At 43.3% G+C, this 23,411-nt stretch overlaps 1 protein-coding gene across 1 annotated transcript in view; it reads right to left on the bottom strand.

Annotated features, from left to right (window-relative positions):
* hmcn2 (hemicentin 2) overlaps positions 1 to 23,411 on the bottom strand; it is a 50,776-nt gene that overhangs the window by 26,166 nt on the left and 1,199 nt on the right. The window contains exons 2-25 of the mRNA XM_023293878.3: positions 22,320 to 22,390; positions 20,721 to 20,879; positions 20,104 to 20,226; positions 15,490 to 15,661; positions 15,265 to 15,371; positions 15,055 to 15,175; positions 14,696 to 14,959; positions 14,434 to 14,578; positions 13,881 to 14,002; positions 13,350 to 13,622; positions 12,773 to 12,914; positions 12,331 to 12,458; positions 11,677 to 11,790; positions 11,426 to 11,584; positions 11,135 to 11,329; positions 10,010 to 10,105; positions 9,748 to 9,875; positions 9,509 to 9,653; positions 8,564 to 8,676; positions 7,037 to 7,196; positions 6,716 to 6,875; positions 2,786 to 2,913; positions 2,336 to 2,587; positions 332 to 415 (exon numbers count right to left, since the gene is read on the bottom strand). Coding sequence (XP_023149646.2) covers positions 332 to 415; positions 2,336 to 2,587; positions 2,786 to 2,913; positions 6,716 to 6,875; positions 7,037 to 7,196; positions 8,564 to 8,676; positions 9,509 to 9,653; positions 9,748 to 9,875; positions 10,010 to 10,105; positions 11,135 to 11,329; positions 11,426 to 11,584; positions 11,677 to 11,790; positions 12,331 to 12,458; positions 12,773 to 12,914; positions 13,350 to 13,622; positions 13,881 to 14,002; positions 14,434 to 14,578; positions 14,696 to 14,959; positions 15,055 to 15,175; positions 15,265 to 15,371; positions 15,490 to 15,661; positions 20,104 to 20,226; positions 20,721 to 20,879; positions 22,320 to 22,390 — 3,561 coding nt within the window. The remainder of the gene's footprint in view (positions 1 to 331; positions 416 to 2,335; positions 2,588 to 2,785; positions 2,914 to 6,715; positions 6,876 to 7,036; positions 7,197 to 8,563; positions 8,677 to 9,508; positions 9,654 to 9,747; positions 9,876 to 10,009; positions 10,106 to 11,134; positions 11,330 to 11,425; positions 11,585 to 11,676; positions 11,791 to 12,330; positions 12,459 to 12,772; positions 12,915 to 13,349; positions 13,623 to 13,880; positions 14,003 to 14,433; positions 14,579 to 14,695; positions 14,960 to 15,054; positions 15,176 to 15,264; positions 15,372 to 15,489; positions 15,662 to 20,103; positions 20,227 to 20,720; positions 20,880 to 22,319; positions 22,391 to 23,411) is intronic.

Below are 23,411 nucleotides of genomic sequence, written 5' to 3'. Positions count from 1 at the left end.
TTCTGCCTCGTTCAGACAGAGATGTGGGAATATATAGACAACATTGTATCTCTGGTGCTGCAGTGAAAAGATGCTGTACCTTTTAAGATGGCAAGGATTTCTTTTCTCAATTTTTGACAACTGGAAGTCTATGGTGACAGTGAAACTTTGCTTTGATAATACAGAAAAACACATTTCTGTCACACAATTGAAAGGGACTTTTTGCTTGTTATGTCACAGACACAAGCCTTAAAGAAGACATATTCATTTTAGGCTCTGAAAACTTTAGTCACAGTCTGAAAAAAGTTTTTCCATCGCTCCAAAGTCGACTCAGCTGTGAATCATTTTGTACCTTCGGCAGGGCAAGGGATGATGACCTTGCTGTTCGCTACTTTCTCCATGATGGCATCTCCAGGTTCTGCAAAGGACGGGCTGTCTGTGAGGACAGGAAAACATCTTGAGTGCCAGTTCAAAGTGCAACAGCAACTAATAAATCAAAGGTGTAATGAGAATTAGTCTGGGTTTTTAAGGTTTCAGTGTGTGAAAATAAATAAGCAAGAAGAAAACTTCAGGGAATAACTTTAGTGGGTATAAGATATGTGCTTTCTGGTCATCAGAGGCCCCTGACTGCCACAGAGTACCTACACCAACCTCTAACATTCACATCCATGCTGACCTCTTATTGTCTCACTGAGATTAAGATATTTTTTTCAAGATACATCAAAAAAATAAACAGTCAGAATACAATAACACTGCATCTTCAGCCAGCCGAACAACAACTGGGTGTAAAATAGAATTAATAAATGTAATTACAAGGCTCATAAAAATATCACAGGCAAAGCTTTAAATTTATCCTAGGAGAATGAAAAAAAATCCAACTCAAGTGGAGTTTTTGATGCAATCTATTTAAAAAGCGCAAACCAGTTCTGCCAAAGTTCATACACACAGAGACACTGTGTCTTGTCCACATTTAAAACAAGGACTTGATTCAGTTGGAATACTGTGAAAACATGAAGAACAGACTGAAGAGTGACTAGGAGCCTGAGATGGACAGGAACAAGCAGCTTATAGATACAAATGGGATATTGAAGTGCTGAGCAGGAAGAATATTTATTTATGTATAATGTGAACAGTAAGAGACTGAGATTAGGTCCATGAGGTGCCCCATTTCTGATCACAATATAGTTTGATTTAGCACAACTGACCATAATATTCTCCCTTCAGAAGTGCTTGTCAGTAGGGGTTGGGAATCACACAGTAGCGTATACTCTTATGACACTTTGACCCATTACCCACAATAATGATAGTATTGTGATACAGAAATTCTGCAAAACTCAACACATTGCAAGGCACTTATCTACAGTAATTCATTATATCTGTGTAACTGCAGAAAGAAATACCCTTAAGAAGGCCAAAAGCAGGACTATGTATTCACTTACTATGATGTGCTGTCATTAGTAGTGTCATTATTCAGTTTCATGTGCCGTTTCAATTCATTCCCTCTGATTTACATCACTGTCCACCTTTTTGTCCCAGTGGGTTTCTTCATTTTCACTACAGGTTAGTTAACGTCAGCTCACTTTACCCTCATTCATTTGATAAGTCCCAACACAAGCAGTCATTTGTAGGAATCAGTTTAGACGCCTGCATGTTTTAGTAAAAATAGATATTTGGTGGCAGTGTGTTGATTATATCACAACAGACTGTGTTTCCATATAAAGCTGTACCAATTATTTGTCTCTCCCCTCTTTTCAGATTGTCAAATAGCTTTAGAAGTGCTCACTACCCACATATGTTGAAAATCCAACCGTTTCTGTAACTTACCAAAGCAGACAATCTGACAAAGTTGACATTGCAATTTTTCAGCTATGCCGAGGTAAGAATATAACCAGGGTTTGAACTTCTCACTCTAGCTTTATTTTGTCACTCTCAAAGCTATTTTTGTCACTTCTAATGTGAACTTTCAAATACAACACCTTTTCCTGGGGAGACTGTGAGAATGCGCATCTTTATCCCTATTTAGAAACTATATCACATCTCTCTTTAACACAGAGAGGTTTTCATTCTGCCTTCACATGTGGTTCTCAGGAACAACTATTAACATGTTCAGTTGCGGATGTGGTCCAACGTCATCAGGGCATCTGGAGCTACTAAACCGTAAGGGACCACACCTCTAGAGAATAAAACAGTGACACTAGCAGCGTATACAGATGTTTATGTGGCCAGTGTTAGAAAATTGTTATTTCAGCAAGCATGATTTGTCGTATGTTGTATAAAGTATACTGCAGAGTTTTGTTCATTTCTGCTTTTCAAAGGGAACTAACTGTGTCTGAAGAACTGAACCCAAAATATTCACCAAGAATTTCCAGCTTGATCTCCAACCTCTCCTGTCCAGCACTGTTCGTGGCCACACACTGGTAGGTGCCCTGGTCAGCGAGGCCGACCTGCCCGATCCTCAGGGGCGTAACGTTCTTGACCCCAACAGGAAGTCCGTTGTGAAACCAGCTGACCTCAGGCCTTGGCTCTCCCTGGACCACACAAGGCAGAGTCACTGTTTGGCCAATCAGGGCTTTCAGGAGGGAGGGTGCTGGCTGAATCCTGGGCTTGGCTGAGAACAAAAACAAATATCCTAAATACAGTGCAGTATTATTCAGCTACATGCCTGTTTCTATACAGATGTCATGTATTTTACATGTACCATAAGTGAGGTATTCACGTGGAATACATTAACTTGAGAGCATTTTGAAAACACAAGCTTTAAAGTTTGTAAGATGTTCAACTTCTTGATGAAGCCCTGCTGAGTTACCTTGAATGTGCAAATTGTAGCTTAGGGACACGTTGCCTGCTGGGTTTTCTGCAGTGCAGGTGTAGAGTTTACTATCAATCAGGCGCACATCAGTGATCTTCAGAGAGCCTGAAGGCAAAACAGTGAACCTGGGGAGTGGTTAGGGGTCAAGGGCAAAGAGTTGGAGAAAACACAGTACTTTATGAGTCACTGAAGATCTACAGCCACTGTGCTTTTAGACAGTTCATGTTATGAAGTGGTATTTTTTCCTCTGATGTCTATATACATTGTGGAGCATTGACACATACAGCATATGAGGTCGGGTTCAGGTTTTGTTTACCAAAACATATTAAAGCGACAGTAAATATGGCTTTAAGTGCAGATCCTCAGATTTGATTTTAGGGGATTCACACCCAAATTGGAAGAAACGTTTAGAGTTTAATCCGTTTTATCGAGTGGCCAAAAGGTAATTGAACAATTAACTCAAAAGCTGTTAGACAAACAGGTGCAGAGCATTCCCCGGTTATTTCTTCATCACTTAAGCAGGTAAGTGTGGCATTTGCATTTGGAAGCTGTTGCTGTGACCCTGCAACGTGCAGTAAAAGAAGCTCTAAGTGAAAGTGAAACAGGCCATCCCCAGGCTGCAAAAACACAACTAATCCACTGCAGACAGCGGGAACATTAGGAGTGGCCAAATCAACAGTTTGGTACATTCTGAGGGGAAAAAAATACACTGGTGAGATCAGCAATGTAAAAGAAAAGGTTTGGACATCCACAGAAGGCCACACTCATTTGTATTATAAAGAAAAACCCTTAAGAACATCCAACCAAGAACCCTCTCCAGGTGGTGACATATCATTACCCAAGTCTACCATAAAGAGAAGACTTCACAAGGACAAACACAGAGGGTTCACCACAAGGTGCAAACCACTTTCAAACAAACAGAAAGGAGAATTAGACAAAAACATCTTTAAAAAAAGAAATCCAGACCAGTTTTGAAACAGCATTCCTTAGACAGATGAAAATAAGATCAACCTTTACCAGAATGACGGCAAGAAAAATGCATCAAGAAGGCTTTGGAATGCTCATGATCCAAAGCACACAACATCATTTGTAAAATAGTAGAGGCAACGTGACAACAAGGGTCCCAGTAGCACTGGGTCACTGGTGTTTATTGATGAAGTGGCAGAAGACTGAGGAAGTCAGATGATTTCTGAAGAGTACAGAGATACACTGTCTGCTTGGATTCAGCCAAATGCAGTAAAGCTGATTGAACAGCGCTTCACAGTACAGATGGATAATGATCCAAAACATACTGCAAAGCAAATCAGGAATTTTTGAAGGAAAAGAAACACAATGTTCTGCAATGGTTGAATCAGTCACCTGATCTCCACTCAGCTGAGCAGGCGTTTCACTTGCTGAAGACAAAACTGAAGGCAGAAAGACCTACGAACAAGGGTTTACCAAAGCAACACAAAGGATAAAAATAATTACTTGGTGATATTAATGGGTTCCAGACTCTGGGCAACCACTGCCTGCAAAGTATTCTTGATAACGTTTTAAAAAATGAATATTTTATTTATAACTGAGCGCTTGAAGACAGGGGATAATAGGGGTATATAATTTTTTTTTGCTCAGTCTTTTAAATTGAAGCTGAAAGTTTACACTTTCATTGCATCTGAATAGTTTGATTTTAAATTCAGTGTGAAAACTGTGTCACTGTCAAATATCAATAAAGGATGCCTGATGTTCTGCTGTTCATAGTACTGGGCATCCAGTTCTGTATACTGTTGTTAATGTGTTTTCAGATTAGCGCCAGTAATTCTGAGTCTGAAGACAAATTTCGAGATGCAAAAGCCTGGGACACTGAGCTGTGATGTCTTTTTATATTTTATTGTCTTCACTTGAAATGTGACTTGCTGAGGTCTGAATACAGAACAAGCAGGAGAGAATGTGAGAGGAATACATTAGTTGAATTATATTGTCAAGCGGTTGGTTTTGTCTGTGTAATTGCATTGTTTTGTTGCTCTGAAGAAAAGTGGATCTGCGAGGGCTGACAGCTATGAGCAAAAAGGCACTAAGTGGAGTCTGGACCTCTGCCAGGGCCCAGTAATCTCCCCGGTGACTTGTTACTTTCACAATTACAATTGTCTGGGTTAATTACAGCGTAAAAGGGAGAGCAAAGTTGGACCCGATGATATCACTGTGGGAAAGGTCAGAAGTTCAGAAAGATCAATGCTTGTTGTCCTGTTGGGAACCACAGTGCGTGCAGCAACTACTGTGTGTTTATTATTAAGGGGCGGAAATACGGATAATTTGAAAACCAAAAGGTTGGTTTGAGGGTGGGGTTGAATGTAAAGTCATGTGGGTCAACATAATCAATGTTTGGTTCTTCTGAGAACAACTACATGGAAACAAAGTTTCTGCCAAATGATTTGTTTTAAAGAAGTTTGTTGCAGACAGATGGTGGCGATCAAATACACTAATCTCTACTTCAAAAACACGCTTTGTAGCAAAAACAACAGCAGCAGTTAAATGTAGGTTAAAGTAGTTAAATGTAGGACAGCAACTTTAAAGGAGTGTGCGGTAACCTGAACTGCACCAGAGGCTATCCAGCTGTATAAGAACATAATATACAGAAATGTAAACACACCTCTGTGATTTATCTTAGATAAGTGTGTCTGCTAAGCAACTGAATTCTAACAATAACATGTTCGTGTAAGTGGAAACGAGCTGGGAGCACAAAGAGCTCTCTATTTCAGCTGTGCATATGGTGTAATGTCACTCCTCTACCTCCTCCAGCAGGAGAGGCAGCAACATCCAACATTAGAACAGAATCTGTGCCCCTGCAGTGGTCAATCTGTGCTCAGACTGCAGCAGTGCTGCACGGCAGCCCTACGGTAAAGACTGAACACAAACACACAAGGCATAAGCCACCCCTCTCGCTCATCCATCACTCCCCACATTGGTGTCAAGTCATCTGTGCACACAGTCTGGCTCAAAGACTAACTGGGACAAATTGGCCTCATCAGGATTAGGTCTGGAATGAACAAATCCACTGACCCAGTGTTGAATATCTCTCCTGCCTTTTCGCTACTGCTAGGCTGAATGGATATGGAAGATATCTTACCGCCCACTGATTTAAGTTGTTTCAACAATCAGCACCCCCCCGGTCATTTCCTCTGACCCACAGAGTGTGGCTGGAGAGAATGAATCTCCCTTTACACGGGTCGCTTGTTTCCACAGGTCCTGCATATGCAAAGCATGGCCTGATGTGGGGGTTGTTCACAGAGATGTGTTATTCTCATCAGACAGGACTAGTAAAGAGTCAGCAAGTTGTTTTACTGCTGCAGCACCCCAGGGAATCTGAACATCAGGCAGACAGGGCCAGTATCTCTTCCTCTGTCAGTTCGTTTTCCTCCCCTCGTCCTGGCACTCCCCCCTCGCCACCCCCACTGTTTCCTTCTTCCTGGCCCCACACAAGTCATACTGTATCTGAGTCACCACAGCTTTTCAGCCCCCTCTGTCATTCCTCTATCTACCCTAAACCATTCGATCGGGTGTCTGGCCTGGAGAGTCTATCTGTCATCTGTCCAGTCTGTGCCTCCAGTCAGCCAGCCTGTCTGCACCCAGACTGACCACACATGAAAGCCCGGCATCGGGAACCGTGCGACACCAGATGTTCCTCTTCACTTTAGCCAAACTGGCGAAGCCCGCACACAGCCTCCTCCGGCAGACTGCTGCTGCCTCTGCCCTTCAAAAGGCATCTCCAAATGAACGGCCAGCATTAGCAGCAGCTTTGAATGGCAGCCAGCTTCAGCCAGAGTCCCTTGTAAAAGCTGAGTCAGATGTTTGTGAAGTCAGTGAGGTATGGTGAGAACTTTTGTCTTTTGTCACTCGATCATTAATTTCACAGCAAGCTTGCCAGAGTGAGGTAAGACTTCCACTTACCCAGCTGTGACGGGGGGGATGGGATGCCCGTTTCTGCTCCATGTGACCAGAGGAGAAGGACTTCCCTGGGCCTCACATGGCAGAACAACCTCTGCTCCCACCTCTGCAGCCATCTTTACTGTGTTGTCATGGCCACTCACACCCATTATCTTTGGCATGGCTTTGGGGAAAAGGAGGGGGGGAATTAGTAAGAAACCTGTCCTGCATCTCTAAATAGGACATTGTTTGATTGTGAATATCATCTGCAGACAGATCTCAGACGGTGTTACATCAAACACCGCTGCGGTTGGGTGACTGTTGTCAAACATTTATTCGCCTTACTGTTGACACTGAGCTGGATTTCTCGGCTGGCGTAGCCCACAGGACTGGTGGCAGTGCAGATGTAGATGCCTGCATCGTCAGCAGTGGGGTGGGGAATGTGGAGGTATCCGTCGGAGGCAGACTGAAGGGAGGGGCGGTCCCTGGGCAGAGGCTGCCTGCCCTGGAAGAATGGCAGGGACATAAGACCAGACAGAATATACTGTAAAAGCCATCCGCACGGCTTAGTTTAAGGTTTACAACCCAACCTTTGATGTCTAATGTAATTACAGACCACCCCCTTGAATTTCTCTCTGTCCACAATATGCACACACAAGAATGCAGCCTGCTCCACTTGTACTTGCTTTGAACACAAAATTGCTTTTACAGATTCACTTTTATCTGACATGAAAATAAATTTACTTGACTCTGGAGTACCACTCTGCAAATGTTGGGGGGAAAGCAAGGAAGACAGATTTAGCTCACTTCAGCAATATGTAGGAAACAATCAGCATGTTGACCCCACTCAGTGATGCAGACTATGTAATGCTGTTTACTCTGGCATGTTTTTGTCTCGTTATTTCTGCGAGGAAAAGCGGAACACACTGCTTTTAATGACTGCAGTTGCTAAATCCCTTGCTTCTATAAATTACCATTTAAGATATCAACTGCTTGGATTTACGTTGGATTTCACTGGTTGATCATTTGACACATGCAGTGATAACATCTGATGATAAAGTTCATGCTTTGCATTTTGGGTGAATAGAGCATGTTGGCTGACAGCTGGTTCAGCAAGGATGTACACAATCTTTAAGTTTTCTTCCTTGTGACATGATGAAGTGCTGTGCTGGAAGTTGATGAGGGGCACGTTTTAAATAGATTTCCAACGTGCAATAAAGTACTTAATGATTTCTCACCGCGAAGAGGCAATATGGTAAAGTTGCCATGGTTACATCCTCCCTGGTCAGGTTAATCAAGCCTTGATTGCAGCGGAAATTATTATTGTTGGTGGTGTTTTAAAGCAAATCAAAGAAAAGGTCAGAGGAAAGCACAGTTTAAATATGCTAATGGGAGAATAAGTACAATAATTTTACTCGTAAATTTAATCAAAGGGAAGTGAAGGTGATTTTAAGTGCTGCAGAGGTTTGTGTAAAATGAAATGTTAAGTGAAAACCTTTTCAATAATGGATACTTCTTAGGGATGTGACTTAAGTTAAGGAAATAAAAACTTAAAGAATGCATTATCAAAAGATGTCTTCATCATCACTATCACAACAATAACCCACTGATTTGTTTGTTTGACTGTAACCAGCTTGATCTAGCTATGATTTCAACAACTATCTCCACAGTATTAATGATGATTAATCTAAAGCTAAATAGATGCCAAATGTGACCCTCGCTAGATGATGCTATGGGAATTAGACCGAGCCAATTAGTCATGCTTGAGTTTATGGGATGCAGCCAAAGTGATCATTAAGGAGAGCAGCTTTGCATTGTGTGTGTGTGTATGTGTGTGTGTGTGTGTGTGTGTGTGTGTGTGTGACATCCTACCTTGGACCAGACAACATCTGGCCTGGGAACTCCGCTGGCCTCACATGACAGTGTGATGGCTACGCCCTCGTTGGCTATGTAGTGGTACGGGCCCGCGTTGATCTCTGGGGGCACTGTGGGAGAAGTGGGCCATAAAACACAGCTGTCTGGCTGACCGTGAAGAAACGGCCCCACAGCATTATCACTGGCCTTAGCCAGCCAGCTGTATCAGCGTTTGAGGCATTTCTTCATTACAAACTGATGATGAACCGTAATCTGGCCTGTCTGTCATTACGTGCCCATGAACAAAATGACCCCATTCATCAAAGCATGCAGTAAATGAACCCTCTCACTATGATGACAGCAGGTGGTCACCTCATTGACATATCTTTGTTTTCCAGGCTTAGTCAGCACATTGTTGGCTGTAGTCTGTGGTCCGATCCTGCCAGTGTCTTGAGCACTGAGAAACTGTATTCAACTACTTGAAGAGATTCTGTGACATTTTGGGAAATAGACTTATAGGCTCTCTTGTTGAGATTAGAAGATTGACATCAGTTCTATTACAGTAAGCTAGATGTGAAGTTGGAGCCAGGAGAAGACTGGAAGCATGAAGAAATGGCTTGTCTGGCTCATTGTAGTTAATGTGATGCATTGTGATGGTTGAGCACACAGATGGGGGTGTATCAAAAGTTCAAGAGACTGAACTCTGAACTGAAACTGCACCCACAATTTGTGATTTATCACGGGTTTATCTACTACAATTATTTGCTGAGCCATTGACTTCCTGAAGTATCTGCAATTTACCTTTGGACTGATCCAAGCTATCTGTTCCCTGCTGTTTCCAATCATCATTCTGAGCTACTTAATTGTCTCCTGGCTCTAGCTTCACAGTTAATATGAGTGTTGATTTTCTCATGTAACTCTTGGCAAGAAATAAGTCTTCTGACTATTCCTATGCTCTCCTACCGTGGACCTCCAGGCTGACTGTGATGTTCATGGAGCCTGCTACATTCACTGCAGTGCAGACATACGTCCCGCTGTCTTCTGGGACGGTTCTTTCAATGTACAAACTGCCATCGCTCCTCAAGAACATCCTCCTCTTCAGCTGAAGCTGTGCAAATAAAAAATATTCAGTCATGTAACATAGGAATACATGTACAATTGATATGAGAGATGTGTTTTCGTGGAATACTCGCCAGGCTTACAGGTTTTCCATTTTGGGACCAGTGTCTTTCTGGGAGAGGTATTCCATCCAAGAGCATGCATGGAATACTGAGAGACTGACCGACACCAGTGGTGATGATTGGGGCAGGTTGGGCCAAAAGAGGGGGCTCTGCGGGAAAACAACGTGTGAAGACAAATATGAAACAATAAAGGGAAAATGTTCAGGTATTTCATTTGGATTTGGAGTTTCTACTATTGTAGAATACACATATTGGATCCCAAAAAGAGCCAAGACAAGCCTACCCAGTCCGGTGACACTAACTGTGGCCTCAGTTTTGATGGTTCCAAACTGGTTCTTGGCCTCACAGATATATATTCCCTCATCATCCAGCCAGATACCTACAGTCAAACACACATCATTAGAAACACATCACCCTCTGGACGTCTTAGACAAACAGCATTTCTAAGAATCATCTCTGCTAAGAAAGAAAACAGTTTGTCGAGAAAAATAAGTCCATGCTAATAACAGATAAGACCTCTGCTCAATAACAAGTGGTATTATTGGTTTGACTGCGCAGTAATTAGGAGCCAGAAATAGAAAACAACGGGATTAATGGGTTTGGCTCAGCTGCCAGGAGGCTGACACACATGTCCCCCCCAGGAAATTCCCTGGAGATCACATGTTGGAACATCAACGTATAATTCAATTCTTACGTTCAGATAGTCAGGCCGGTGTGAAAATGAGTGATGACAGGAAACATTAAAGTAAAAAAAGTGAGGAGCAGGATGGTGAGAGATGCTGGAGTTTGTTTGTCGCAGAATATGAACAGAGACACTGAGCAAAACAACAGCAGGTACAAAATAAAGCTATGTGCAGCAGACTGAACTAATTAGGTCATACGGCAGCCACAAATGGAAACAGTGACAGAAGCAGCTCATGCAAATATGTCAGTTCCTCTCCAATATTATGTTACATGCTATAAACATTTAGTCTCAGGAGGGCAAAGGATTACAGTGAATGGTAAAGATTAGTCATATTTCAGACTGTAACGTCTCCAGAGTTCAAAACTTTCAAAAATCCCCCTGTGTCCCGATGTGGAGACTCACCAAAAGAGGCATTTACTCTTACAGAATGAATCAGAGCATGACAGTGATGTAGTGCATTTTTAGGTAAGTCAGTTCACAGAGCAGAAGTAGCGCTTGAGAGGTATCTGTCACTGTAACTTTACCAGTGGTAATGACATCCTGTTGCTCCCCTCTCTTAAGAAAATGTTGGCTGAATTTGATATGAAAGGCTGCACCTCATCTATATATACTTGCTTAGAAAATTTGAGTCACGCCAGTCAGTGAAAGGAAGCCGTGAAGCTGTATTAGGCGGCGCTGCAGCCCAAAGCCCTCTGCTGTGATTCTGTGTCAGGGATAACTCACTCTGGATTAGAAGGTGTCCGTTCTCCAGCTGCATTGTCCTGCTGTGGCTGTCTGTCCTTGGAAGAATCTGTCTGCCATCCTGTCTGCGCCAACTCACTGCAGGCTGTGGGGAACCTCGGGCGACGCAGGGGAGGGTGATGTTCTCCCCCACGTTGGAGGTCACGTCAGCCGGCGCCTCGGAGAACAATGGACCCGCTGTGGAGGGACGAGGGGTACAAAATGTTGGGGTTTTTTTTTAGCAAAATCGAGAGAAAAGTTTTTGTTTTGTGGAACTCTGAAGAGTGGTCTCACCTCCAACCTCCAGGCTGACGGTGCCAGCTGAGGTTCCTGCTGAGCTGCTCGCCACGCAGCTGTACTGACCAGCATCGATCTCCTGCACCCCTCGGATGTGCAGGGTGCCACGGTGGACATCCTGCTCAACAAAAGGAGCAGAGCCCACCTCAAGCTCACCTGGAAACACAACAAAATAACCCTGTAGATCTATAACAAAGACAATTGCTCATGTCTTTTTAATATACCCACTGTATGTGGCCTTAGCTTACCTTTGAACCAGTGGACGAGGGGAGAAGGAACGCCTGTGGCTTCACACTGCAGCGTTGCATCTCCACCAACAGATACAATCACAACCTGCTGTACTACTGTTATTCTTGGCACCTCTGGAGGAAAAAAAAAACAGCAAGATGTGGTTTAAATTAGTAGGGATTTTCATTCTATCGCCAAACTATATGTAGAAATAACAGAAATGGAAGATTGGCTTAAAGCAGCAAAAGCTACAGAAGAACCTGAGGCTGAGCTGAAAGCAAAAAATGATCTATCTCACAAAACTCTCAGCGCTTTGACAGATGAATGTTGTTAAAAATGACATTCACAGGCAAAAGTGTGTATAATATCAGCGCGCCCCAGGAAGAAGCTGCCACAGTCCATCAGCATTAAGGTTTCTGTCAACCACTAACTGACAGCCATGACTGAAACTTAAGGCCTACAACTGTCAGCACTCACAAAACAAGGAAAGAAATATTGTATTATGTGAGAAAAAGCAGTTTGTGGCTTCACTTGCTTCAAAGCTGGACTGAATCAAAGTAAATGCGCCTGAGCAACAGTCAACAACTCAGATGAAAAAAATGTATTGCGTCAAAACCATGAATGAGACTCCAAACAGTAAAAGGGTAATTCCAACAACAACATGTCTTACTTACCTGCATAAGTGAGTGATACAGATTGAGAGGCAGTTCCAGCCTCATTGGTGGCCTGACAAGTGTAGTTCCCAGCATCCTCTGGTAGGGCCCCTCTAATAGCCAGAACTCCATACTGGTTTACATTTAATCTGTAACATACGTTTGACAGAATTCATATTTGTTGACACTTTATGATTACAACTGCAGATGTAAAATCGAAATGTATCTCTAAATCTCTCTGCTGTTGTTGGATATCATGAGAGACATATTTCTTTGAATGTGTACGTTATGTGGACATATAAAAAACTTGCGGTTTGGAAAAAAAGGAGTTTATATCAATAGATGTAAATTTCCAAAGCAACGCAAACAAGATGTGGCATTCATGCATGTGGTTGAAGTGGAATGTAACGACTGTCTCAGTCCTCTGTGCCGGAGGTGCTGAGTGGGCTGAGAGTTCTCTTACCTCGGCCGATTAGTTAGGAGCATGTTTCCATGGCTCCAGAAGAGTTTGGGAGGAGGGGAGCCGGACGCCGAGCAGACCAGGCGGATCTCATCCCCGCGGGAGAAAGCCTGGGTTGGAGGGTGAACTACCACAGAAGGAGCCTCTGGAATTGGAGTCACACGTGCAAAAAAGCTGACGATGAGTCAGAGCCTTGTCATGGCTCCATGATGTCATTTATAACTTCCCAATCACAAGTTTAACAGCAGTAAATTCAGTGCTGTGGGCTACAATGTAATTACCAAGCACTCCATGTCTAACACGACTGGGGGATCTTAGTGAAGACAGATCTCACATTTATTTGGCTGTTTTCGAAGTTCATTGCAAACATCTGCGTGCACGCTCGCAATCGAAGCCACACTTTTCAACATGCATCAGTTTTAGCTGATGAGAAATCTTTCTGTGGAAGAGTGGCTCAATCTGACTGCGAGGAAGTTAAGTCAATAATGGAAACCAGATGACGGGGGCCTGAGAGGAGCCGTGAGGCCCCGGTGTGTTAAGTGTTTAAGCAGATGACCTGCAGGGTATCTTCCTACCGTACCTGGGACCAGAAGCCACACTTTGATTCTGCTGTCTCCGTGGGCGTTGGTGGCCACACAGTGGTACTCTCCAGCATCCTGAGTCCGCACTGCGCTGATCTGCAGGGACGAGTTGGGCAGCACCTTCACCCTCCCTGCGCGAGCCCTGATGGTCCGACCCGCTCGATGCCAGGTCAAGTTGTGGCGCATGGAGCCCTCCACCTGGCAGGACAACACGGCCTCGCCTCCCACCGAGGAAGTCACATTTACTGCAGGCTTCAAGACTGGAGGAGGTTCTGTTTTAGTGGAAACACAAGCAAAACATCAAACCGGTGTTATCAGCGGTGAACAAACCGCAGATTAGTTTACTTTGTAAAACAAATGTTTATGCTGGCATGGTTTGCATCTGGTTTATGTTTTAGACAAGAAGTACAGATTAAAAAAAATGTCCGGAGATTATTTAAAAGCTTTGCTATGACTACAACACATGCATGCAAAACAGCTGAGGAGGTGTGTGTGTGTGTGTGTGTGCTTGTTGTGTGTGTGTGACATACCTCTAACAGTTAACTGTGTTAAGGCCCGTCCCTGTCCTGCACTGCTCTGCGCTATGCACTCATACAGACCTTCATCCTCAGCCGAAGCCTTAGAGATCTCCCAAGATGCTATGGCAGAATTCCTGACACAGAGACACATTTGGTTCGCCGGCTGGAGTTTGACAAAATCCTACTTTACATCACGTTCAATTAGTATCTCTGGCACACACTGTCTGGGAATAGTTTACACCAAAAGTCAGCTTCACTTCATGAACATAATTCAAAGCAGAGCATCCACACCAAGAAAGAATAGGTGCTTTGCTGATTTTTCAAGATGACACAATCAAATATGTAATGTTCACAAAATAGACTATGTGTACCCGTTTCCTACCAGATGAGCCAATAAAATGCAGGAGTCAGGCTGCACTAATGCTTTACAGATGAGCTCATCTGTAAAAGTAGTGAATGACTTAATTAATGATTTCAAAGCAGGTGAAGCTGCAGCATCTGTAGGAATCTGAAGAAAAGTCAGCCAAATGTAACAGAGTGCTGAATAAATGGAGGAAAGACTCACTGAAAGAGCTTCTCCTCTCCCAGTGTGATCCCACTTCTGGTGAATTTTAGCCTATAGGGAATGTCACTCTGCACTGAACAGGCAATCACAGTTGGCTGCATATAAAAGCCCTTCACCACATCAGGCATGCTCACAGCTGGGGGATCTACACAAGGGAGGAAACAAAGGTTAAAGGTCACCAGAGAGATGGATGGGGTATGAGAGACACAGTAGACTGGCTTTAGTGAGATATGTCTGAAGGAAGGTGAGGCGGTGTTCTTGCCTGGAACGATGTTGGTGAAGGAGACACTGGACAGCCTCTGAAAGCGGTAGCCCTCCTCGTCTTTGCCTGTTACTTTGATGAAGAAGCTTTGGGGAGGGGTACGGAACTCCGGGAGACTCCACAGCCCTTGTTGTCCGAAGTCTGAAGGCAAAGGTACGGGGATGGTACGCAAAGAGCGGCCTGAGCCTGACATGAGCTCCACATGGCTCAGTTGACCGGGGGGCTTCAGGCCCGTGCATTTTAGCAAAACATGGGAGGGAAGTCCTGGGAGACCAAAAAAAAGATTGTAATGAAGTCAACTTCTGCACATGTTCCCCGTCAAATAAGACTCAAGAGGCTAACAGAAGCATGTCGGGCACCTTTTATTGGTCTCTCTCTAGTGTGGTTGAACTCTGAAACAGGTACACTAGAGAAACCGGCCCGGAAGTCTAGATTGCTGACGCCTGTAACCCTCAGCGTATGACGCCCACTGCAGCTTACCTTCAGAAAGAAAACAGTACTTCTGAATTAGCTCATTATCACAAAACACTCAGAGCAACTTATTTAGGGATTATTCTTTAGAGGAGCACCTTCAGTTTCCAGGCTCCAGGTCTGGGAAACTTGAGGTTGATGACACGAGCAGAATTGGGAATATTCAACAGCTCTTTGAGGCCCTGCTCTACACCGACAATACGACCTTGGAGAAGGAGACAAAAACCCAGATTAGTTTCAATGCAAAACATGTCTGACCTTTTTTGGAGGCACCGATAGTGCCGTGAATTGATAAGAATAGAGGGGAACAGTCTGTTGTCTACCGAAGGGATCGCTGAGCTCGATCTGTGGTGCTGGTCCACTGAGCGACACGGTGACCTCTCTGAGGCTGGGGTCAAAGGGCACTTCCCATTTGTTTTCCTGGGCACCGTCATGGTTGGATGACAGCAGGTGGACCTTCATGGCCTGAACCGTCTCCTCTACCCACTTCAAAACCTAGCAGGAGAAAAAAAAAAACAGCATTGCAGAAGCACAATCTAGAAACATGTCACGCTAGAAGAGATGCATTCATCACGCAAACTGTCAGAGATCTCCTCCCAACTTAGAAAGACAAGATGGGGACAGGAAGGACACAACTGTGGCCTTTCCACTAAAACTCTCTCCCTTCTCTGCTCTATGTCTTCGGACTATTCTTTCATCGCAAAAGTATTCCTCAGAGGGATTTTGCCTAAACAAAGGAAAAGTGAAGCAGCTCAGCTGTCAAACTGATAACATACAGTTTTCTGCACTCTCAAGCATGTATTCCCAGAAGAGCATCTCTCACAGTGGAAGTCTGTCAGGCAGTAGTCCCTCTCCTGAATCACAGCTTTCATGAATCATAAAGCTTGTTCCTAAGAACAGAAAGCAGGGGTGGATGTAGAGGGATGGGGGTGTGGGAGGAGGGAGGGTAGTTACCTATGTTTTAGAAATAACCATAAATGGTATGTTCTCTGGTATCAGCCAGACTAACAGGAAAGACAGAAATGGCTGTTACCCACTTTTCTTCAGAACAGGTTAAGCCCAAGAAGCCAGATGAGGTCAGCCAGTGACACATTAGGATTGGAGGAGACTCACTTCTGAGTCATTCCACCACTCCAAGCAGAGATTACCCAAAGGCTGAAATAACGGTGGACAGGTTGATTACATTTAATGGAAAACCAGCCATTACTTAGACTTAAATGTCCCTCAGTGATTCCCCAAAGAAAGATTGGATGGTATTGAACTTCAGTTTTGACAGGTGTCTGACCCTCAGGGTATCACTGCTGTTGATTAGAAGTACAGTTTTCCCTTTGTTTTCTCCAAAATGAAAACAGAAGCAGCATAACCCACTGACATTTCACAGCCTCATTTCAGTTCCACAACAGACTAAATCTCTTCCATCTTCCAAATGCTTAACAAGCAACTGCTGTCTAGTATTGTTTTTGACCCCATATAGAGAGACATTATAGTCGAGCTGCGCCTGCAATGAAACAAACTGAAAACATCTCTTCAGTAGGCTCTTTGGAGACGGAGCCAACGGCAACACATTTGCAAAAATCGAAACAAGGAAAGCCTTTGATAATTTAATTATCAGGACTCCACTTTTTTGTCTATCAGGTCCGCTGGGTGCTGACAGCAGCTGGTTCCTCTCGCCGTTTTACAACTGGAAACAGCTGTAATGTCTGCCACATGTGCAGCCATCACCAGCAGGGCAGGAAACTGCTAAGAAGTGACCTACATCTGCCCCAGGATAGTGTCTATGTCTTATGCAAGAGAGCAGAGAAAAGTAGGCATTAGTCTGCTCTCGGAGCTCAGATAAAAGGAAGTGGAGCACAGAGATGGGTCAACTGGCTGTCCGGGCCACTTTGGGTCTGGAGAAACATGCTGAGTTCTGCAGCCACTCCCAGGCTCAACCACTGGGAATGCGGAGGATCTTAAGTCCTGTGAAACCTCATCCAGCATGTCTCAGCGTTGAACAGGCTTACAGGGCTGTTACAGGAAGGACCCCCCCCCCACTGCTATTCATAGAAGCATGACAGATGGGCCAGAGAAGAAGCGTTAGCTAAGGCAGGCCTGATGCTGTGTTCCCCTCACTGGTCCAGGTACGCTACCTGAACAAGGAAAACGTGACCATGTAGTGGTTAATCAGAACAGCTTGACTCCAGACCTCGCAGTGGGCGGGGGTCAGTTTAGTCTTTACCCAGGTTTAAATACCGCAACCACCGACATTTTCTGGAAGATATCCCGCTACAAATCAAGGTTATTAGAGTGAACCAGTCCCAGGTGGACCCCCTGCTTCTTCTCAGTGGGAGTTTCAACACACAGAGGTTCTGCCTGTCATAGTGGCCTGTATTTCAGGGAGGGAGCTACACTATATGCAATGCATTTGTTTAGCGCACTCAGGAGGGCGACTGAGGATAAATGTTACCTGAGTTTCATTTTATGCCTGACAACCATTACCACCCCCTTAACTCCCTACCGCATAATGCCACATAATGAGGAAACCATAAGGGCAATGTTATAAATGACTCCTCCAGGCACTTGAGTTGAGCGCACCTTGCAAAGTAGAAATACACAACAACCAGCCAGATCCTACAAAATCTACAAAGACTGATCTATTAATCGCAGTGGTGGAGAATAAATAAGAACATTTACTTAAGTACAGTTTTGAGTTACTTGTATTTCACTTGAACTTTAAAATGTTCACTACTTTATACCTCAAGTACACAATATTTATTTTATAACTTTAGTTACTTTGCAAACTTTCCTTTGTGTAAGAGTATTTCTACATAGTGGTTTTGCTACATTCACTAAATACAATTTATGAATGCTTCTTCCACCTCTAATTAATTGGTTAGTCAGTTGAGAGCAGCTTTTTAAAATAGATTTTAATAGTACTTGAAGACAATTTTCACACAGAAAGTAATAAAGTTTAATGGTCATGAATTCTTTTTTTCTTACATTATCATAGAACTAATATATTTGGATTTTTGATCTCACCTAATCACTTGCAGAATTTTTTTCACCGTCATTCCCAGGCATTGTTCAGTGTTTTCTTGTGTTTTACAGAAGAAACAGTAAACAAATGCATTTTGTAATTGTCCAGTTAATAACTAATGGTGAAAAAAATGTTAAGTCCGATAGAAGTCAGCATGAGTGCCAAAAACTGCAGCTCCTTGAGTGGCCACTTGAGGCTGACTCAAATCAAGAGTAAATCCCCGCAGACTCCCAAGTTAAAATGACCAACTTTACAGCTAAAATAAACATGTTTACAATCTGGTTTTGGTCTGTATAGCTAATTTACCTGTTTATGAAAATTGAATTGGGGTGCATTTTCTGTATAACTCACCCATTTAAATTGTATTGAGGCTTAAAGTTATGCATAATTACGAGCATGGCTGCTTTGACTGACAGCTTGGTGCCATCACAGGACAGTCCATGGCCCAGAGATGAGTGCATCTCCTGCCTCAGCTCCACTCACACTCCACCGCTTTGCTCATTTTTGGATTAGCCTGGAGTTAGGCAGAGTCAGGCGCTGCCAAAATTGCAATGGATTGCTCCACCACACTAAGCTTCTGAACCACTCTTCAGGAAGCCTATGAATGTCGTCTCTGAGAATACGTACATTTTTAAATACAGCTTGCAACACTAGATCCATCAGTGCAAAACAGCATCTTCATTACATCTTTGAAACCCCTGCAGCTCACATTTCTGATCAGTTCTTCAGGCTACTGGTGACAAAGAGTGGCATTAATAGAACTCATTATGGTCCAAGTCTAACACGGAATTAGTGTGATTTTCTCGCTCTCTGTTAGAAAATTTTCTCACTGATCATAACCAGTCAAAATGAAAAAGTGTAAAGCGTGTTGTTACGAAGTGCTAACAATGAGCTGTTGTGTGAGGACCTGGAGCCAGTTCCACTGGGCAGCTGTGTTGGAAGGAGGGAAGCCATGACAGATCACATCCTGGGATTAGAGAGTAAAATAAGCAGTCTGTTTTCTCTCCCCACTCTCTCTGGAGACCACAAAAAGACTTTGTATATTTCATTTGGCTGCACTTTATTAAACTACTACTAAGGGAGAATATTTTGGTTAGATTTATACTACTTCTGAGGTTTTTGAGGATTAAAGGATTTGCATTAATTTGGTAAAAGCATGCCACCCAAGTGCTATCATCATACCGGTCCAAAACCATGACTGACAGTAATTCAATGTAAATCCAAGAAAAAAGCTGTTCATACGTATGCACATGTTGACATGTAACCATACACACAGAATATGTGGAACTACTTTAGGTAACTTCAGCACAAAGCCATCTGGGGTTGAGGTGTGTGGGTTAGACTGAATTTGGTCTCTACAGCACAAAAATGACATTCAAACACTCCTTAAACAGCTGGCAGGATTATGGAGTGATAATGAACCGAGCTGCCCCACACACAGCCGCTGTATGTTTAGCTGCATGTATGCATGACTTGACAGGAAACAGACCCACACGCACACACAAACACATCTGAGTTCACGGGTTCAGTGGGCCACCAGTGTACAGAGCTGCTGGCTCCAGTTCAGCGCTGCCCAGCCATCTCCTGTGTTGACATGCGGGATACCAGTGTCTCTTCCAGAGGAAACTCTGGCTTCTTTTACGTCTGCCTGGGAAGTGAGCCCCGCTGTCTTTGGCTTCTGAGACAGGGCTTCTGTTACATGCTGCTTCCGATATTAAAGAATCACTCGCCCATATCATATGACCGGGAAGTTTAATATCAGCACTGGAATCGTTTGCTTACACTAAATATAATGGCTGTTATTACATCAGTGGGTCAAGTAGGGTTTTTTGTCGCTCTGCTTTTACTCTTCTCCATTAACAGGAAATCTAACACATTTCCTATTCATATATACAACTGAGGTTTACATTCACACTCTCACCTCGTTGACCTGCTGCTTGTCCAGGTGAAAGATTTGTCCAGACGAGGTGGCAGCGATCTCCTCGTATGCCCTGTAGCCGGGCTGAGAGCGATCCCCGCAGTCCCCGGTCAGCACAAACACTACCTGGGAACGAAGGGGGCAGGAGAGGTAAGTGGATTACTATTGTTTAGTGTTTGCTTTTTACTGACTCCCTTTCAGTCGCCTCCAAAGTGACGCTAATTCCCTTTGTCATGCTTCGTATAGGGGCTGAGGTTGGGTGACGTTCCCCTGCTCAGCTGAGCGTCAGGAACCTCATTGGAATGTAGATCTTTCACAGCAGGCTGTGGTATTCCTTTTGTTACACTATGCAATAAATGCAAACATATTCACAACTCTGTGGGCTGGGGATCATCTGAAGGATTCAGATTTAACCATTTCCTCAATAACTTCAAGAATTAGAACGCAACAAAAACTGCTGGAATGCTTGCAGACATGTTTTTGCATTCATTTAAATACTACAGATTTGGATCTATTACATATGCAGTGAAAACTATGATACTGGACATTTAGTTAAAATCTGATTGGGCCGATTCAGTCTGTATCAGTCTTGCCCTGATATGTGAGATCCAGATGTTTACCTGTGATTGGCGGAGCTGCACCAGTTGCAGAACATCTCTTTTCAGGCGGAAGTCTTTGGCCCTGGCATCAGTAAACACATAGATGAAGGATCCAGGCAGGGAAACCTCCAAGGCTTTTTTTATGGCTCCTATACTCATTTCAGGGCAGTCGCCGCCACCCTGTGTGACAGAAGCACACATGATCAGACGCTGCTAGAAGAAAAAACTCTAAATATCTCATTTCAGCTTTTTGACCATTATGGCATTTAGGAGTGACACAAATTATGTTAAATGTTACTTACAAATATTTTTAAGTCCTTCTACGGTTATTGATTAAACTGGTAAAAAATTAATTTGTGTATCAAAGTTACATATTTAGAAATTTTCTCTGTGAAAATGATCCCTTAGTGCCTTAAAATCGTTTTGATGTAATTCTTTGCTGTTGTTTTCTCCAAGTCTCTGCTTCTTTCTCAACCCAACCCTCCATCTTACCCTGCAGCTCAAGCTTACCAGCTCACCCGCAACTCTGCTCAAACACTGTAAAACTGCTCTACTCTACACAATGACAAGTTGTAATACTAGAATTCAGAATAAACCAGAAACCAGCTCCACTTAAATCAAATATTAACAGCACATATCATTCCCTGACATATGGGCCAGTAGGGAACCATCTGGTGCACTCTGTAAGCTGTTATCACCCCATTTAATGTTGCTCCATTATCACTTTATTAATGGTGGTGAGCCACAATTTTACACCTACAAAGAAAAAAGTTCACATGTAGAGGCATAAGTCAGCGGATTTTTGCCAATTTTATTATAGTAATATTATTGGATTTTGTCTTGTTTTGACTCTTGCCTCCACTTGGAGGCACTTTTTGCTCGGTGAAGTTTAGAAAAGGGTTAGAGTTAAAATACACCGTGTTGATATGTTAACCACTTGTTGCAAAGCTCCATTTGCCATCAGAGATTTTACATGCACTTATTCATATAACGTCAAGATAATGGGCCATTTCATGAGCTGATATCATCCAGATTGGGTGCCGGTTCTGAAGAAGACGAATGAAACAGAAAGTCCTGCTCTGCAAGTTGACAGGATTGGTTCTTTAGGTTTGTTACATTTGAAACCCTGAAAGTCTGAATCGGTATTTTTGAGACCATCACCAGCACAATGCAGTTTCAAAGTGGAAATGTTCAGCCATAGTATTGACTGCCTGTTTTGCTCATCTTCTAGCATGTAAATAACACCATATGGACATGATAAGACAAAAACTTTGACTTTCATCATGCAGCATTAAGTAAGCTTTGAAAGAAGAAATGAAAACTTGGATTCCTATGACAAAAAAACACAACCTTCAGGAGTTTTACCATGACATCCTTACTTGGTCTGACTACTGCATTCTTGTGACCAATATTTGCTAATGTAATCAAAAATTTTTTTTAAAATAGTTTGTTGACTTTATGATCCTTCTCCAGTTGTGCTATTTACTGTTATCATCTAATTGTTTCCAGAGGTTGTTGTTCTAAGTTGAAAAAGCCGAGCTTTAGGCACCAATAGTCTTAATTAGTGTGAAACAATACAGTGCTCCATAGAACAATCACTTCATGTGTTCTGTTTCCCACCTGGACAAACAGTTCCTGCAGATCCTGCTGGAACTTCTTTGGGTCTGTGGTGATGGACACAGGGCCAATATCTGTGAGGGTAAAGAACATATATCACAAAAGACAAAGAAAAACAAATCAACACTGCTTAATAAGTTCCAGTTCTGCTCTGGTTGCTAGTGCATGCCTAAAAACACAGAATTCATCTCAACCAAATAAGAGCTTATGTCTGGGGTTTTTTTTCTTCAAATTCAACAAAACAACTGTATCCGAACAAAGGGCTTAATTCTTCCCTCTCAGCAACTCAGCCTCTCTGAACACAGAAAAAACATTGACGGCATCAAAATCCCTAATAAGTCACAGCCCCGCTTATCAGGACCAGGATGATGCCCTGCAGTCTTTATGCAAGACATGAACGCCGATCACACGCAGCACAAGAGAGGCCACATTGGTGCACTGACAAAATTACAACGTTCCGGTTTTGTTCTACACAAAGTTTGGATGAAGACAGAGTAATCATTTGCTGGAGCTGCAGTCAGCGTTTTTAACCGGGTGACTTCCTCGGGTCTCCGGCAGCAGCAGCAGCAGCAGCAGACCCCAGCGTGATGGATAAGAGCCTGTCACGGCCTGACACCTACTTGGACGCCTCCTGAGGCCAAATCGATGGAACAGTAAACATTAACCAATACTCAGAGAATGCGCTGTTTTTGCCACAGAACGCTGCTGTCCATAAACACCAGCTTTTTCATTACAGTCATTACAGAGAAGACCCTCATCAGGTAGGGTGGAGTCTTGTGATTTCAAAGTGTCTCTGCTTGTTATTCCAACTGTCAGAACCCATTCTGAAGTATTTTTGCGAGACTAACGATACAGAGACTTGAAGACATGTGTCAAGCTGATGACAATCCCTACTCATTCTCAATCTATTGTTCCAACTAGTGGAGGCTTTCAAGTCCTCGTCTCCTCCTGTAAAACACTGACAGCACTGTCACGCCTCTTTGTCAGCCACCGCCGCTTTCTTTTGTAATCTTGGAAGTTTACAAGGTCCCCAGGGGCAGGGCACATTAAACACAGACAAAATGTGTGGTGTTAGCGAAGCCCACCATCCTCCCA

This window comes from Amphiprion ocellaris, chromosome 6, assembly GCF_022539595.1.
Source record: "Amphiprion ocellaris isolate individual 3 ecotype Okinawa chromosome 6, ASM2253959v1, whole genome shotgun sequence".
NCBI lineage: Eukaryota > Metazoa > Chordata > Actinopteri > Pomacentridae > Amphiprion > Amphiprion ocellaris.
Note: the sequence above shows the minus strand (reverse complement) of the source record. Positions and strands in the feature narration are given on the sequence as shown.